Raw genomic sequence first — 16609 nt, forward strand, 5'->3', positions numbered from 1 at the left:
GGTACAGTCAGATGCACGGAAGGGTGAGAGAATTCACCAGAGCTAGAGCGGGGAGCAGAGCAGGCAGAAGGACCGAAGTACACTGCTGAGGGGAGCAGCGGGCGGCAGGAGAGGTCCGCGCGCCATGGGGGACCCTCCTCCGGTGGCCGGGGAGCAGCCGGGGATCGAACCGGCGCTGCAGAGGCTGTGGGCAGCTTCGCAACCCAGCGCTCAACCGCTGTACCACCGGGGAGGCCCAAATTCCAAATCTTTTTCGAGTGAAGTTTCCTCTGTCACATGTCCACAGACTGTCCGTGAGCAAGAGTATTTGTCTTTCTCCCACCTGCCACTCATTTGCTCAAAATACAGGGATCCTGCATGTATTTTGGTGCAGATAAACTCAAGTGTGAAGGTCAAGACCGCCAGATGTCACACACTGGTGTATGCACCTGCCTGTCCTGCTCAACTCCAACTGGTTGTGAACTGCAAAGCATTCCTAGCCCTGAAGGGTTTGAAGAAGGTATCGGGGCCCTCCTGCAAACAGGTTGTATAACATTTTGACATTTGTCCAGAAATTACGGGTTTTGTTTTCTTTTTAAATAAATATAGTAAATTATACAGCATGTTTAATTTGCTAAACAGGAAGAACAGCTTGTGAAGAGAGATAGTTAGGTGGCTTTCATGACTCAATCTTCAACAACAAACTTAATGTAAAATCGCTTTTAATCTAAAATCCTATTTTTCTCAAATGTCCTATAATCAGGGGAAAATAATTTAACAAATTTTCACGGGTGCTCGCTTCCTAAAGATGGTGAGGCCTCCCTCAAGCTTGACAGTGAATCACTAGAACCAAAGAAAACTGTAACTAAACAGGAGAAAGGTGGTTTCCTCTCACTGCCTGGGGCTGTATAATATCACTTTATGAAAGCAAAAATGAAGCAAAAAATGAAACAAAAAAAGACCAAATTGATTATGAACTGGGGATATTTTATCTACAAAAGCCAAGAAATATCCAAGGAAATACATTGGTATTCTTTTTTTTAAGATTTATTTATTTATACAAGAACCGGGGTACAGGCCAGTTGCGCGGGAGAGGGAAGAGTCACCAGAGCCAGAGCGAAGACCAGAACAGACAGACTGACTGAAATACACTGCTGAGGGACAGTAGCAGGCGAGACAGGAGAGGTCTGCTGCGCCATGTGGGACCCGCAGGCCGGCCAGGATCGAACCAGTGCTGCAGAGGCTGTGGACAGCTTCATGGTGTGGCGCTCAACTGCCTGCGCCACCAGGGAGGCCCGAAATACATCTGTATTTAAGAAGACTGAAAGGCATCTCATTGGTCTAAACAGTAATACGCAAAAAAACCCAGGATTTCCTACTTCCAGCAATTTCTACGGACAGTGGGCAGCCTGCGGCCGGCTGCTCTCCACAGTGGCTGTAGAAATTAGTTCCCGCAGCAAGCTTAGCCGGCGCTGGACGGGCTGGCCTCAAGGGAGGCCGCGGTTGCGGGGCCGTCTCAAGGAGAACACAGCAGGCCCCGGGCCTCAGGCGTACGGGGGAGAAGCCGGCGGCCGAGCCCTGAGGAACACAGGAGCCAACGTGGCGCCGTCGCTGCGGAAGAGACTCCCGGGCGCCCAAGGGAGGCGAGGGCGGCCGGGCCCTCCGAGGGCAGCCGGCCCCAGGCCAGGCCGCTCCCTGCCCCAGGTGGCCCCTCGGCTCGCAGAAGAGGGTGCTGCCCAGCCCCCCTAACTGCCTGCCTGCCCAGGAGCCGTCGGGGTTCAGATGGCCCGACGCAGGTCCTTTCCCCAAGCTCCGGCCTGCGCCCTCGGCCGTCACTGCCAGGGGGCTGTGCTCAGAGCGAAGCCCGGCTCTGCCCTGGCCGGCTCCTTCCCGAGCGGCCTCGGTCTCCGCGGCTTCAACGCGCGCAGCTCCAGCCTCCCTCGACAGCCTCCCGCCTGGCCCAACCCTACCCCCGCCACGCGCATGCGCCCAGCCCTGCCGGGACGCGCGCGGGGGCTCGCCCCGCCCCCTCGGGGGTTTCCAGCCAAGGGCGTGCGCGCCGCCCTTTGTGCGTTTCCCGCCCGGGCCGCGGCGGGCGTTGGCCCCGCCCCCTGCGCGCCTCCCGCCTGCTCGGTGGGCGAGGTAGGCCCCGCCCCGCCCGGCCCCGCCCTCCCCACGCCGCTCCGTCCGTGCCCGGTGGCCTCGCGGCGGGACGCCCATGCCCCCCGACCTGCGTCGCCGTCAGCGCCAGCCTTAGGGCCTCGGCACGGGACTCGGGCCAACGCGCCGAAGGGCCCGGCCGCTCTTCGCCCGCCGGCCGCGATGGCCGCCAAGATGGCCGCGCGCGGGACCGGCCGCCGCGCCGCAGGGGTGTCTGGGAGTTGTAGTCCAGGGCCCGCGTTGACGCACTTCACCCGGGCCGACGGTCGCCATTGTACGGCGCGCGCGGGTGAGTGCGGCCGAGACGTGCGCCCGTCGGGGCGGCGGGGAGGCCCTCGGGGGCGCGCGCAGCCCCAGGCCGCCCCCCGCGCCCCGGGGGCGGGGCCCACTCGCCGCCGGCCGCCCCCGGGCGGAGAGGGGCTCCGGACGCCGCGGGCGGGTGGGTCCGGGGCGGGGCCGGCCCGGCGGGCGGGCGGGGCCGGCCCGGTGAGCGGGCGGGGCCGGGGCGGGGCGGGGCGGCGCGTCGCGGCCTCGGGCGGCAGGTGTCCTCGGAGTCGGGGCGCCCGCGCCCCCTCAGCGCCCCCTCGGCCGTCCCAGGACGCTGCAGCCCGCGCGGCGCCGGCAGGAAGAGCGCGGCATGGCTTCCGGACTTCCGACGGCCTGGCTCCGGGTGAGTGCGGGCCGGGACCCCAGCCCGGCCCTGCCCCGGCCGCGGGCGGCGACGGCGGGGCGGCCGTTCTCCCGGGGTGCCGGGGCGCGCGCGGCGGGCGGGCGGGCGGGCGGGCGCTCCGCGGGGGCCGGTGCCCGGCGGGCCCGGGGCAGTCAGGGCGCCGCGCCGCCCGGCGGGGGCAGCGGGTTTCGCAGGACCCGGCCGCCTGCTGGTCTCGGCGGATGCTGAGAAACCGACCCGGAGCTGACGGGAGCGCGGGGGGGCCCCGGCGGGGGAAGTGGAGCCGGGCCGTGGGTGGAGGCTGTGGTTTCAGCGCCGGAAACCCCCCTGGAGGCGCCACCGAGAGTGTCTGCAGCGTGGGGCCCCGGCCTCGCCGCCCGCAGGGGCCTTCAGAGAATGAAGATGGGGCTCCGGGGGCGCGGGCTCGTCTCAGAGCTGTGAAGCTGGCCGCGGCCACCGCCGCACGAGTTCACCCCGGCCAGGGAGCTGCCCACAGGGCGCAGCAGACTCTCCCGTCTCCCCGCGGCTCCCCTCAGCAGTGGATTCCAGTGGATCCGCCTGTTCTGCTCCCCACTCTGTCTCTGGGGAATCCTCTCACTCTCGCACCTCTGGCCTGCACCCCAGCTCTTGTAGCACAGATAAATTTTTTTAAAAAACAACATAGAATGAGGATGGTCCTAGGGCCTCCCCGGTGGCGCAGCGGTTGAGCGCTGGGTTGTGAAGCTGCCCGCAGCCTCTGCAGCGCCGGTTCAATCCCCGGCTGCTCCCCGGCCACCTGAGGAGGGTCCCCCATGGCGCGCAGACCTCTCCTGCCGCCCGCTGCTCCCCTCAGCAGTGTCCTTCGGTCCTTCTGCCTGCTCTGCTCCCCGCTCTGGCTCTGGTGAATTCTCTCACCCTCCCGTGCTTCTGACTGTACCCAGTGCTGGTATAAACAAACAAACAAATAAATAAATAAAACATGCCTCTATAAAAAAAAAAAAGCTTATTAAAAAAAAAAAATGAGGATGGTCCTCCCAGCTCACGGCTGTGCCCTGCTCTGGTCAAGCTGGGGCTTTCCGTGTCAGGTGAAGACAGGGATTTCTGATAGGAGGAGCGGCCCCCCTTCTGCACCCAGGCAGCCTCCCCTCCTGTCACCGGGGAGAGCAGGCCCGGCTGAACAGGAGCCTGTGGGTTTTAGGAACCGGTGATCTTTGATGACGTGACCTTGCGCTTTTCACCGGAGGAGTGGGGCCTGCTGGACTCGGAGAAGAAGTCCATGTACAGGGAGGTGATGCTGGAGAACTACCGGAACTGGGTCTCCGTGGGTAAGGCCATCTCTGGTCAATAAAGATCTGTGCTTCGCAGCGGGAACATGGTGCCTCTGGTGTGTGTCTGCTTGGGCTCAGGCGTGGGTCGGAATGGACGTGGCACTGCCTTGGGGCCTGAGGGCAGGGCTCTGCTCTGTCCCGGTCAGAAAAGGGCAACGTCATGTGGGACTCTGGAGCTTCCTCTTACTGTTCCACAGAGCCCTGAGCCCCGGGGGTGGTTTCATAAGGGATGCTTCCAGCTGCACAGCAGACGCTTGTCCTGGAAAGGAGGACCCCAGGGGACATGTTGTCAGTGTCCAGCAGCTCAGGAGTGTCTCCAGGGCCCCAAATCCTTGCATCCTTGTGGTTCGTGTGACCTTTCCCGCCCTGCGCCACGTGGCCAGCAGCAGCAGGGCTATGGCTCCAGGAGTCACGTCTGTGTGAAAGGGACAGGAGGGGACGTGTGAGCCCGGGCTGGCTTTCTCCCAACTGTCACACATTTTAAAACGCTAACAGCCCTGAGCCGACAGAGTTCCCTCTGTGTCTCCTTGGCCAGATCCGAGTTCCTCTGCCCACCTCGCTGGCAAAGGGGTCTACAAAAGCGGGAGCTGGTGGGGTACATGGGGTCACCATCCCCGCCCTAGCGGGGGAGAAGGCGGGGCCCGTGAGCACCACAGCAGAGCGAGTCTGCTCCCGAGCACGGGCCCCAAGCTCTGTCTCTTTTCCCTTGGGCAGAGCATCAGCTTTCCAAGCCAGATGTGGTGTCTCAGTTAGAGGAGGCGGAGGCGCTCTGGTCCATGGAGAGAGGCGTGCAGGACACCTTTGCAGGTGAGAAGCAGACACACGGGAGCCCCGTCAGGGATCGGGCCAGGTGTCTCGAGGTCGCTCGGCCGGGGCACAGGAGGAGTAGCCTGCGGGGCCAGGCTCCGGGTGGACGGCGGGCGGAACAGGACCGGCGCTGGTGTCCGGCTGGGCAGCGGGGGCGCCCTCCTGCAGCTGCTGTGTCAGCGCCGGTGGCTGCTGGCCGGCCTCTGCAGGTAGCCTCGTTTTCCCGGGCCTGTCTGTGCCGAGGGCATCGCAGAACACACCTGCCGTATGTTTCCTTGAGCGCTGCCGTTCTCTGTAGGCGGGTGCGGCTCTGGGAAGTGAGTCTGCGGCTCAGCCAAGACGGCTGAAGATCCGCTGGCGACAGGTTGTCGTCTGAAGTCACTCAGGTCCTTGGCTGCTCACGTGTGCGAGGCCCCGTCCCCTTCCTGCAGCCCCTGCCGGTCTTGTCCGCAGATGGGCCGGGAGGAGGGGTGTCTGCGGTTTGGCTCCTGTTTGCCTCACGCAGTCGCGTGCGCTCTCCGTTTCTGTTTGTATTTGCTTGTGTGAGCTCAGGCGTTGATGTGGCCACTGTCCCTGGCCAGCTTCTCTCTTCCACTTTCAGTTTCCGTGGAAAAGTTCTATGAGTTCCGACATTTTCCCTCTCAGATCTCTGCTCACTGCTGCTCTCGGTTTGCTAGCACACCTTCCCAGAAACACGCTCTCGTATGCCCTTTGGGTTTTGTTGAGCTGCCCGCTTCCCGGGAGGACGCTGTCCAGTGACTCTGTACGGGCCGTGGGCCTCCTTCTTCAGCACCATTTTTTGACAAGGCTCTCAGGCTCCCTGGAGACACGGTTATATCAGTGACTCAGTTCCCGTGTCATTGTCACGCGCAGACCCTCTTCCCCTTTGATCTCTGTGTCCCTGAGCAAACACTGTTACCACATTTATTGTACCTTTATAAGTCGTTCTGTGGCTTTAGCAAGCTGGGATCGTGGCAGCTATTGAAGATGTCTCAGGCAGCCGCCCGGCATCATTGTGTCTAGGTTCATTGAGAAAATCCTGCTGAAACGTCTGCTACGTTTCGTTTCGTTGGGTTTAGAAATTCCCTGATGCAGATTTGGTCTTTGTAGTCAAGTTTTGGCACAAGAGGGCTGTTAGGAGTTCCTTGTATTTGCCTTTATCTGGCCTGGTTAATTGTCCTTGCAGTCTTAGGTGGTGGTTCAGGCTGAACCAGTCGAACCCGCTAAACTCCTCTTACTGTTGTAACAGTTTTCAGTTCTCTCAGCACAGAGTTCCTGTACCAGCAAGTCTGAAGGAGACATTCCTTATTAACATCTTTTTTGTCCAGTCGTATGTGCTCAGTGAGCCGGTCCTTGCAAAACACGGAAGCTGAGAATGTCAGGTGTGTCTGATCTCTGGCACTGGATGACATGGGATTTTGATTTCATTCAAGTCAGTTTTTATCTGGCAAAAAAAGTCCTTGGGTCCCCCAGCTAATAGATGACAAGCCAAAAGCGGCCCCAGTGTCTCCCCTTCAGAACCTTCAGAACAAGGTGATCACGGGGATTTTCTCCTCCTAGTAGTTAACAGCGACGTAACAGACAGAAGCACCTTGGTTGTGACGTGGTCCTGATGTCCATTAATTTGATTATTGTGGATTTTTGCCTCAGTGTTCCTGAATACGGTCGGGGGAGCTGGTTTTCTCTGCTGCTCCCGTCAGTGTCTCTGTGAGTGTTCGGAATCTCTGTAGGAAGCGTCGGCTGCTCTTCCTTTCCTGTGTCCTCTGTGCCTTCATGCCAGTGACGTCAGGCAGACCTGCTGGCAGGACGTGGCTGGGACTGCACCCTGCCCCTTGTCTGGGCTTCTTCACAGGAGAGAGGCTGGAGTCTCGTTCCTTGGCTCTGCCCCACTTTCTCATCTTGTTGCGGGTCTCTCCACGTGCCGGCTTGTGGGGCAGCACCAAGCTCTCTGCTTTCTCTTTTGTTTTCAGTCCCTTCCTTCCCCTCCCTGTGCTGAAACCTCTCTCCTAAGCACCCGCGCAGCCCACTGAACTTGTCCTCTTTGGGGCGGCCTCCGCAGCACACGCATTGTGCCTGCCCAGCGCTCACAGTCCCCCTGCTGGTACCCCTCGGTGCGGCCTCCTGATGCCCTCCTGTCCTGGTGTCTCATCCTCCCTGGGTTGCATTCAATCTCCTGCATGGGCAAACCTCCCGCCTTGCTGTGAGGGAGGAGCTACGGAGGGCACAGGGTGGTGGGGGCAGTAGAGGGGCCTGTGGTAGGGGAGAGGTGATGGAACCTAGCCTGAGAGAGTAGCAGCGGTTGGGGAGACTCCAGCACAGCTTTCCCCACAAGTAGGTCATTCAGAGGGGCTCGCCGAGTGGGGTTAACTGACTAAGGCTGCAAAGAAAAGGAAACTGCCAGGAATTCCCCGCGGATGACAGGAAGCTCTCAGAGGGTTTCCTGTTACTGTGCTGTCCAGTGCAGGCCCCGCACTGTCTGGACGCAGCGTGGTCCCTGGAAACCTCTCATTAGAGTGGTGGCAAAAGAAACAGCAGTTCCGTAATCCCTGACCCAAGAGATAAGCCGACAAGACTATACCAAATAGCACCTAAAACCTAAAATAGCACTGACATAGGAAAAGCAGCAACAACGCAAGCCATGCACTTGTGGGAAGTCGTCCCCAGGAGCCGTGGCAGTGCCAGCCACGCCCAGCTGCCTCCTGCACAGCCCATCAGGAGACGCCGAGCAGTAGTTTTGCTTTCGCCTTTTGCTGTAGAAATGAACGTCCTCTTTGGGATTCTTTTGGTCACCAAAAACAGGTGCTAATCAGGTCTTTTGTAAAAGTGAAGTGGCGTAAGGCGAGTTTTGAGAAGAGGGTGTGAACAGAAGTTACGTGATAGTACAAACCGCATCCCGGTCGCTTCTACAAAGGTTGAAGTTCCACGGCCTGTCCCATTTTTTCCTCCCTATGTAAATGAACACGAGTGGGAGGGGGTTAGAGGCGAGGTTTGCAGGCTTAGCCTGAATGCACCTGCCTGGATCCGGCACTGGGAACGTGTTTCCTTCATGTTTGCCGAGGCCGGCATCTCTGGCTCTGGTCTCATTCCCAACCCGTGCATGAATGTGCTTCTCTTTAATGCAGAAACACCTGCGATTGACTCAAAAGTCAGGCCTTGCTGCCTCCACTCACTTGGCATGCCTCTCCATGAAAGCAAAAGTGACAGTGAAAACCGTGGTTGAAGTAGAAGGGAAAGCGGGTAAACATGTCGGTCGGGTGGCAGCGTCAGGACGGAAGGGGCGGGAGTATTTGCTGGCGCCCAGATCTCCCGCCGTTCCTCTGATTTCAAGAAAGCATTGCCATAATGGGGGTTCAGGTAGAAACGAGATATAATCTAGATTTACTCGTTAGAAAAGCAACAGATGGAAGACACTTCAGAGGCCACGGCTCTTGGAAAGCCTGCAGGCCGTGTAACCTTTTTCCAGAGATCAAGGAGGAGACGAGCCCTACAAACGGGAAGTGCCAGTTCAGATTGAGTGCAAGCATTGGTAGAAAATGTAACATGAGCAAAAAGGAGACCCTGCTCTAGATTTCCTCTTCGTGGAGCCTGCTGGACTGTCAGCAAAAGTTTTTTTGTAAGAAATCAGTTGTTTTATTAAAAAAAAAAAACAACAAGAAAGCCTGAAAAAACGTGTGTAGTGTGAGAAAGCCCTCTTTCCCATCAGCTGGGCAGCGTTCAGCTGAGAGAAGGGCTCCGTGTGAGACAGACATGCAAAGATCTAACCAGAGAAAGTTCTCTCCCTGAGTTTTCTGACATGAGAACTCAACAGGGAGGAAATCCCAGCGGGTCATAGCAGGAAAGGTTTGGGCACGATTCAGTCTGACGCAAGAATGTTCAGACCGCGCCCAAAAAGGACAGGGGTGTTAAATTTGGAAAAGTTCTCAGAGCAAAATATCATTCCATCTGAGAGTCCTGAAAGCATGGGGGTGTCATTATGGTGGCAACGGTCTGGCGCACAGCTGGCTTCACGCAGCGTCACCACGACAGACGGGAAACCGCTGGAGCGCGCCCTCAGAGCTGGTGCAGGCTTCAGGATTCACAGCGCCGGCTGGCAAGCAGCCCTGCAGTAGGAGTCCTCATTGTGGTCAGCATCAGAGGACTCATATGAGAACAGACCCTGCATGTGATCTGTACAAGCAGATCGGCGGCCTTGGTTCTCTTCTTACTTGACGGAACAAAAATGAAACAACACCAAAAAAAAAAAAAAAAAAGGTACGCTGTAGAGGACCATATTGAATAATAAAAATGAAATATTTCATTTTTTGAATATAAAAATACTCCTATTTTTAGAACAGATGAGTCATAAAGAAAGCACATTTGATCACATGCAGCGTGCAGATAAAGCAGGTCCTGTCTTTCCTGTAGAGCTTATTCTCGGGCTGGAACATCTAGAGCAGATGTGAAATATCGTGAGTGCAGGCAGGCCTCCTCTGTTTCCCATGTATGTCCCCAGTTGCTAACACAGTGACTCCCTAGCTCAGGAAACATTGAGTGAATAAATGAAGAAATTGTAAGTAGCAAGAAGGCATCTTCCAAGAAGAGACATGGACGACAGTCAGGCTTTGCATTAGAAGTGGAGGAGTGGTAAGGTTCGAAATAATGAGGTAACAGATAATGCTATAAGAACTTTGAGGTTCGGACCTCCCTGGTGGTGCAGGGGTTGAGCGCTGGGTTGCGAAGGTGCCCGCAGCCTCTGCAGCGCTGGTTCAATCCCCGGCTGCTCCCCGGCCACCGAAGGAGGGTCCCACATGGCGCGCAGACCTCTCCTGCCGCCCAGACCTCTCCTGCCGCCCGCTGCTCCCCTCAGCAGTGTGCTTCGGTCCTTCTGCCTGCTCTGCTCCCCGCTCTGGTGAATTCTCTCACCCTCCTGCGCTTCTGACTGTGCCCAGTGCTTGTATAAATAAATAAATAAATCTTTAAAAAAAAAAAAAAAAGAACTTTGAGGTTCTTCGGGCCTCCCCGGTGGCGCAGCGGTTGAGCGCTGGGTTGCGAAGCTGCCCGCAGCCTCTGCAGTGCCTGTTTGATCCCCGGCTGCTCCCCGACCACCGGAGGAGGGTCCCAAATGGCACGCAGACCTCTCCTGCCGCCCGCTGCTCCCTCAGCAGTGTACCTCGGTCCTTCTGCCTGCTCTGCTCCCCGCTCTGGCTCTGGTGAATTCTCTCACCCTCCCGCGCTTCTGACTGTACCCAGTGCTTGTATAAATAAATAAATAAATAAATCTTTAAAAGGAAAAAAAAAAGAACTTTGAGGTTCTGACTCAAGAGTCTAAAATGCTGAATCATGTTTTGGCAAGAATTCAGTCTTGGGAAGTATACTTACATACTGTGCTATCTTTTTTTAAGATTGATTTATTCATGCATACAAGAACTGGGGTGCAGGTCAAATGTGTGGGGGGAGAGGATTCACCAGAGACAGAGTGGGGAACAGAACAGGCAGACAGACAGAAAATACACTCCTGAGGGGAGCAGCGGGGGAGACAGGAGAGGTCTGCACCGTGTGGGTAGCTCCCTGGCTGGCTGGGATTGAACCTGCCCTGCAGAGACTGTGGACAGCTTCACAGCGCTGTGCTCAACCGCCTTCGCCACCGGGGAGGCCCCATACTGTGCAATCTTAATACAACACCACTTTCCGTTCTCTGTCACCCAAATTTGCAAAGGGCCTTGTGCCCTTGCCTCTCACTGGGGACCACACTGCATGGTGTCCAGATGTAGCGCCTGGGGTAAGTTCAAGGCCTGAGATCCTTGACTATTAACTAAGTGAGAAGGAAAACAAATGACCTAAGCATTTGACTCAATCAACTTTTAGAGGAAAACTCCAGAAGTCCAAGAGAAAGATTAAAAATGATAAAGGCAGGAATAAATGAATCAGAAATGGAGGAGAAAAGGAATGCAAGAGCTCATTTTTTGGGTAGATCAAATGTAAGACCCACTTTGATTGAATAAAGAATGAAGAGCAGTCTTGCTGCCCACTTGTGACTGTGCAGGGGCTTCCTGTCACCACCTCTCTCCCCCGCAGGGCAGCGGCCTCCTGCTCCTCACTGATCTCCTCTGGGGGGTTGCTCCCATCAGGGCCCCTGCCTGCAGCCGTGCAGGCCTCTCAGCAAACCTCTCCCTCTCGGGGCAGCCCTTCTCCTGCCCACTGGCCTCTGTGCAAGTGTCCTTTACTCTTCTGTCCCTTTCCTAATACACCTGCTCTTTCAAGTGTGGGGGAAAAAAAAATTAAAAGCAAGCAAAACCTATACTAGGGAAGGGCAGAATCTGTACAGTCACGTGTACTTTTCCATTCAATATTTTGCACATCTATTCCAAAGAATGTGCCAGCCTGTATGTGCTAATATGAAATAATTTCCAAGAAATGTGGTTTCTTTTCCAAAATATTTATGAATACAAGAACTGGGGTGTAAGCCAGGTGTGCTGGGGGTGAGAGGCTTCACAGAGAGTGGGGTGGAGAACAGGTGGACTGATTGAAAAACACTGCTGAGGGGAGCAGCACGGAGTCAGGAAAGGTCTGCTGCACCGTGTGGGTAGCTCCCTGGTCGGGCATCGAACTCGTGCTGCAGTGGCTGGCAATAGCTTGATAGTGCTGTGCCACCAGGCAGGCCCATGTTTCTTAAACTATCTAGTTGCTGCCCATAACCATGGACGTTGTGGTCCAGAAATGTCTTTCTGACAAAGTGGGCAGTTGCATGTCAGCACTGACTTGGAAAGATCATTTCCACGGAACTGGAACATGAGTTTGCTTGAACACAGGCTTCAGTGTTAAGGGACACTCTGCAACGTGTGTTTCCACCACGGCGCCCGATGTGAGAAATAGTGAGGCGGGGGGAGTACTGGCAGCTCATAGAAAATCACTCTCTGAAAGGGTTACAGGTGTAAGAGCTCAGCAGGGTGCGGGATTACAAGACACAGGGGAAGCTTTGGACTTTCTACCCTCCGACAACCAATTTACAACAAGGGAGGGCGCATTTCCTCCTTCGAGGCGAGGGGTAGCAGGCCCTGCGGCAAGGAGGGTCGTGGAACACAGAACGTTTGACGCGGTCGCAGCCCCGAGGGCCGGCGGTGGCCAGCGCCTGGCGGCCCGAGCAGCAGGCCCGGAGCGGTGCCCGCCGAGGCTCCGGAGCGGCCCGCGCAGTCGGCTGGGGAAGCAGCAGGCGGGGTGTTCGCAGAGCCGGGGGCCTGGGCCCGGCCCCTGCCCGGGATCCCAGCGGCAGCCGCCGTCGGGCGGGACGCGAGGCCGGTGAGGGTTCCCGGAGCTTGACGAAAACGGGGACATCCGGACAGAAGCCCCACGGCTCGTGGGGAGTCGCCCGGACGCTCGCCGCGGCCGCCGCTGTTGCTTCAGCTTCTGTGGTCCGAGCCCCAGGACGACGCTGGGGGGGTGAGGCCTGCAGCCTCGGGGGGCCTCGGGGGGCCTCGGGGCCTGCGCTCGTCCTTGGCCGGTGCTTCCTGGGCACGTGGAGGAGCCGCCCACCGCCCGCCGGCCATCGCCCCGGAGCCTCGGCCCTGCCGCTCGGCCCGTGTGGACGCGGCCTCCCCGACGGGCTGCCCCGAGCCGGAGCCGCAGCCGCTGCCGTGGAGAGAAGGGACGCGGCTCCAAGGAGATGACCCGGAGCGGGGCGCCGAGCCGAGGGGTGGGGACGGTCCACAGGCGGGCGCGGCGGGGGCACCTCCGGGAGGCGAGATGGCGGCCGCGGAGGCCCGTCTAGGTGCCCAGGGCGCGGACCGACGGGGCTTTCATCGCGGGCGCTGTTTCCAGTAGGCGGCGCGGAGCGGGGTTCGGGGTGTGGGGGGCTCCCCTCACGTCGAGCCTCCGACGCGCCCCGGGAGCCCCCGCCCTGCCGGCCCCGCGATGCGTCTCGGGCCGGGCTCCGAGCCGGCCCCTGAGCGCCTGTCTCGCCGCCCACAGCGTGTCCGCAGCCGCCGGGCGCCCCCCGCCCGCCGCCGGCCGCCGCCGAGAGCCCCCTGGCGAGGATCGAGCTGGTCGAGGTCCTGACGCTCAACCGCGAGGTCGCGCGCACCCGCAATGCCCAGATCCGCGCGCTCTACGCCGACGGCGCGGGCCTGAGCCCCGACGCGCCCCGCGAGCCCGCCCCGGGGGCCCCGGACCCCGAGGCCGCGCGCCAGCTGTTCCGGGGCTTCCGCTACCGGGACGCGGCGGGGCCCCGCGAGGCCCTGGCCCGGCTCCGCGAGCTCTGCCGCCGGTGGCTGCGGCCCGAGGCGCGCTCCAAGGAGCAGATGCTGGAGCTGCTGGTGCTGGAGCAGTTCCTGGGCGCGCTGCCCGCCAAGCTGCGCCTGTGGGTGCAGTCGCAGCACCCCGAGGACTGCCAGAGTGCGGTGGCCCTGGTGGAGGACATGGCCTGGATCGCCCAGGAGGACGGTGAGTGCGGGGGCCTCGTTGGGTGGGGCCGCAGGGAGCCCTGGCTTCCTGGGGCGGCCCCCTCCGCTCCCGGCAGAGGCCAAGGGGTGCGGTGCTTGGGCTCCACTGCTGCCAGGGCCAGGGTGTCCGGTGCCGCTCGCGCTGGCAGGAGGCTGTGAGCTCGTCCTGGGAGCAGATACCCTGGTTAGTGTCCGGAGGACGGAGCCCCGTGGTGCCCCCATGTGGGCAGTGAGAGTCTGAGGCGTGAAGGTGACCACAGGAGGCCCCAGCTTCAGGCTGGGCTGGGTCCAGCGCCTTCTCGCCTCAGGCCCCTCCCCAGCCTCCTGGGCTCCGCCTCCGAACCCTGAGGGAACCTCTAAACAGCCAGTGCCCCGGAGGGCACAATGTGCTGGGTCCGGCTGGATCCTTGTCCTTCTCGATTGTGGGGTGGGGTCCAGCGACAGAAGCCAGGGCACAGGTGGGGACTCGGAGGCTGTTGTCCCCTCAGGTGGGGAGACCCATGTGACTGGCATCAGGGTGGGCGTGTGCCCAAGATTGGCCCCCGTCCAAGGACCACCCACCCCTGGGGCTGGCAGAAGGAGGGAGGTAGGAAAGGCGTCTGGGCCTCTGCGCAGGGGTGGGGCCCGCAGCCCAGGGAGCCGGGGTCCAGGTGGCAGCCTGGGGAGGACTGGGCTGGAGTAGCCACTCACTGACCCCAGCTGCCGTCCCGCCCAGCGCCGCCCACCCAGGACCCTGCCTGCGCTCCCGAGGACCCCACCCCACAGGAGGAGGAGGAGGAGGAGACCCGAGAGCACAAGGCGGCCAGGCCTGTGAAGGAGGTACTTGAGGTGAGTGGGTCCCCCCCTCTGCGGTCAGTGCCGGTGGAGGGGCCGCCACGCCTGTCAGGAGAGCGTGGGGCAGGACGCACCAGGGTCAGCCTTGGGGGCTGAGGCTGTCTGGTCACTGGGAGGAATGGCCCCGTCCCCGGGGCACCCCCGGGCTGTCAGCCTGACCCAGAGCGGAAGCCCCTGGCCGCTGGCGCGGGGTGCACTGACTCGGCTCTCGTGGGGTCCATTCTTTGGGGCCGGTCCTGCAGGGCTGTGTCTGGGGGCTCCCGGGGTCAGGTTCTCTGGACTCAGCCTTGGGCTCCGCTTCCTCCCACTCCTACCCCAGCAGACTCGGCCCCTCATGGGCATGAGGCCACCCAGAGCCCCGATCAGCTCCTCAGAAGGCCCATCCTGGAGAAATGGGAGGGACCGGGCGGTGGTGGCCCGTCGGGGGAGTGAGGTCCCGCCCCAGCCCAGGCTCCCCTCCAGGAGACACTCCGGCCGGGCAGGGTCACATGTCAGCGTGGCCAAGTGAACCCCAAAGCAGGTGTCCTCCAGTTTCCCCACCTGGCAGTGACCCTTGATCCTGACATTGCAGGAGCCTGTGACCTTCCTGGACGTGGCCGTAGACTTTAGCAGGGACGAGTGGGGCCTGCTGGACCTGACGCAGCGGACCCAGTACCACGACGTGATGCTGGAGACCCTCGGGCACCTGGTCTCTGTGGGTGAGGCCCCCTCCCCACCCCCTGCTCCCCTCATACCCCACGGCCCCTGGAACCCCCCTGAGCCTGCAGGGCAGGCGTTGAAAGGCCCCACTGGCCGTCCACCCCCAGGTGGGAACGGGTGCCCCCCAACCTCTCCACAGCCCGTCGCCGGATGTGCTGGGGGAACAGTGACCTCTGGGTTCTTCACGGTATCAAGTTCTTAACCCGCAAAGCACTTGCTTTTTTTAAAGATTTATTTATTTATGCATCCAGGAGCTGGGGTGCAGGCCAGAGGTGGGGGCAGGGGTGTGTGAGAGGACTCCCCAGAGACAGAGTGGGGAGCAGAACAGGCAGATCCACTGAAACCCACTGCTGAGGGGAACAGCGGGGAGACAGGAGGGGTCTGCTGTGCCCTGTGGGTCAGCTACCCCTGGGGGGGTTGGGGGAATTCAGGCCGCAGCAGTGCCCCTGAGACTGGCCCCACCAGCAGGGAGCCCGGGACGCACCCGCTCTCCAGGCGTCCACACCCTCGGTTTTCTTACAGGGTGGGAGGCCACGCTGGAAGGCAAAGCGCCAGTGGAGACGTCGGGTGTTCCCGAGGAAGCATCGATCCTGGACCCCAAAGTGGAAGAAGCGCCCAGCGACGAGGCCCCCGGAGACACCCTGCAGGCAGCGGCCCCCGGAGCCCCCGCCCCGGCCCTGAAGCCCGCCAAGCCCGCCCAAGAGGGCGCCGCTCCCGGGACGCCGCCGGGTGCGGACAGTGTGGTCCCCCCGGCCACCCGCCGCCGCCGCGCCCCGCTGCACAAGAGCGTCCCCCGCAAGGGGCTGCGCCGGCGGGACCCCCAGCTGCGGGGCGGGGCGCGGGGCCAGCGCGCGGGGGCCCCGCAGACGCCGACGGGCGGCGGGGACCGGGCCAGGCGGGCCAAGGAGCCCCGCGGAGCGGGGTTGGGGGGCGGCGGCGGGGGGCACCGGGCCGGGCGGCCCCAGGAGCCCGGCGGGGGCGGCCGCGCCCCGCTCCGGCCGCAGCAGATCACCTTCGTGCGCGTGCACAAGGGCAGCCAGGTGTGCCGCTGCAGCGCCTGCGGGAAGGTGTTCCGCAACCCGCGCTACTTCTCGGTGCACAAGAAGATCCACACGGGCGAGAAGCCCTACGTGTGCGGCGCCTGCGGCAAGGCCTTCGTGCAGAGCTCGTCGCTCACGCAGCACGAGCGCGTGCACACGGGCGAGCGCCCCTTCGAGTGCGCGCAGTGCGGCCGCACCTTCAACGACCGCTCGGCCATCTCGCAGCACCTGCGCACGCACACGGGCGCCAAGCCCTACCGCTGCCCGGCCTGCGGCAAGGCCTTCCGCCAGAGCTCGCACCTCACGCGCCACCGGCGCACGCACACGGGCGAGCGGCCCTACGCCTGCGGCCAGTGCGGCAAGGCCTTCACGCAGAGCTCGCACCTCATCGGGCACCAGAAGACGCACGGCGGCGCGGGCCTCCGGCGCAAGCGGCCGGCCTCGTAGCCCGGGGGACTGCGCGCCCCGTCGGGGCCCCTTGGCGACCGGGAGGTCGTGCGAGCGTGCCCGGTGCCTGCGAGGGTGCGGAGGCCACGTTGGCCACGTGTTTCCGCCGTGGGGAGCCCCTGCGGGCTTGAAGGGTGAGGCCACCGGGGCCTGGACGTGCTTCTGGTCCGCAGGCCCCGACGGGGCGGCCCGGCGAGGACACCGCAGCGGTGCACGTCCACGGACGGGAGGCAGCGCCGCGGTCAATAAATT

General features: G+C 61.3%; 1 protein-coding gene across 1 annotated transcript; it reads left to right on the forward strand.

Annotated features, from left to right (window-relative positions):
• The first annotated feature begins 2330 nt into the window (after positions 1 to 2330).
• On the forward strand, positions 2331 to 16455 carry ZNF274 (zinc finger protein 274). Its single transcript, XM_084257069.1, has 8 exons — positions 2331 to 2428; positions 2737 to 2809; positions 3987 to 4113; positions 4831 to 4923; positions 12868 to 13338; positions 14053 to 14165; positions 14725 to 14869; positions 15393 to 16455. Exons 2-8 carry the CDS (start codon positions 2777 to 2779, stop codon positions 16355 to 16357), a joined length of 1947 nt encoding a protein of 648 aa, XP_084113195.1. The 5' UTR covers positions 2331 to 2428; positions 2737 to 2776; the 3' UTR covers positions 16358 to 16455.
• Positions 16456 to 16609: the final 154 nt, after the last annotated feature.

The sequence above is a fragment of the Talpa europaea genome (genome assembly GCF_964194135.1).
Source record: "Talpa europaea genome assembly, chromosome: 16".
NCBI lineage: Eukaryota > Metazoa > Chordata > Mammalia > Eulipotyphla > Talpidae > Talpa > Talpa europaea.

Bases quoted from the DNA above. Each gene is read 5' to 3' on its own strand.
- ZNF274 (XM_084257069.1), top strand. From the start codon at position 2,777: ATGGCTTCCGGACTTCCGACGGCCTGGCTCCGG. The intron at 4,924-12,867 runs GTGAGAAGCAGA...CGCCGCCCACAG, and splicing joins CGTGCAGGACACCTTTGCAG to CGTGTCCGCAGCCGCCGGGC. The intron at 13,339-14,052 runs GTGAGTGCGGGG...CGTCCCGCCCAG, and splicing joins CTGGATCGCCCAGGAGGACG to CGCCGCCCACCCAGGACCCT.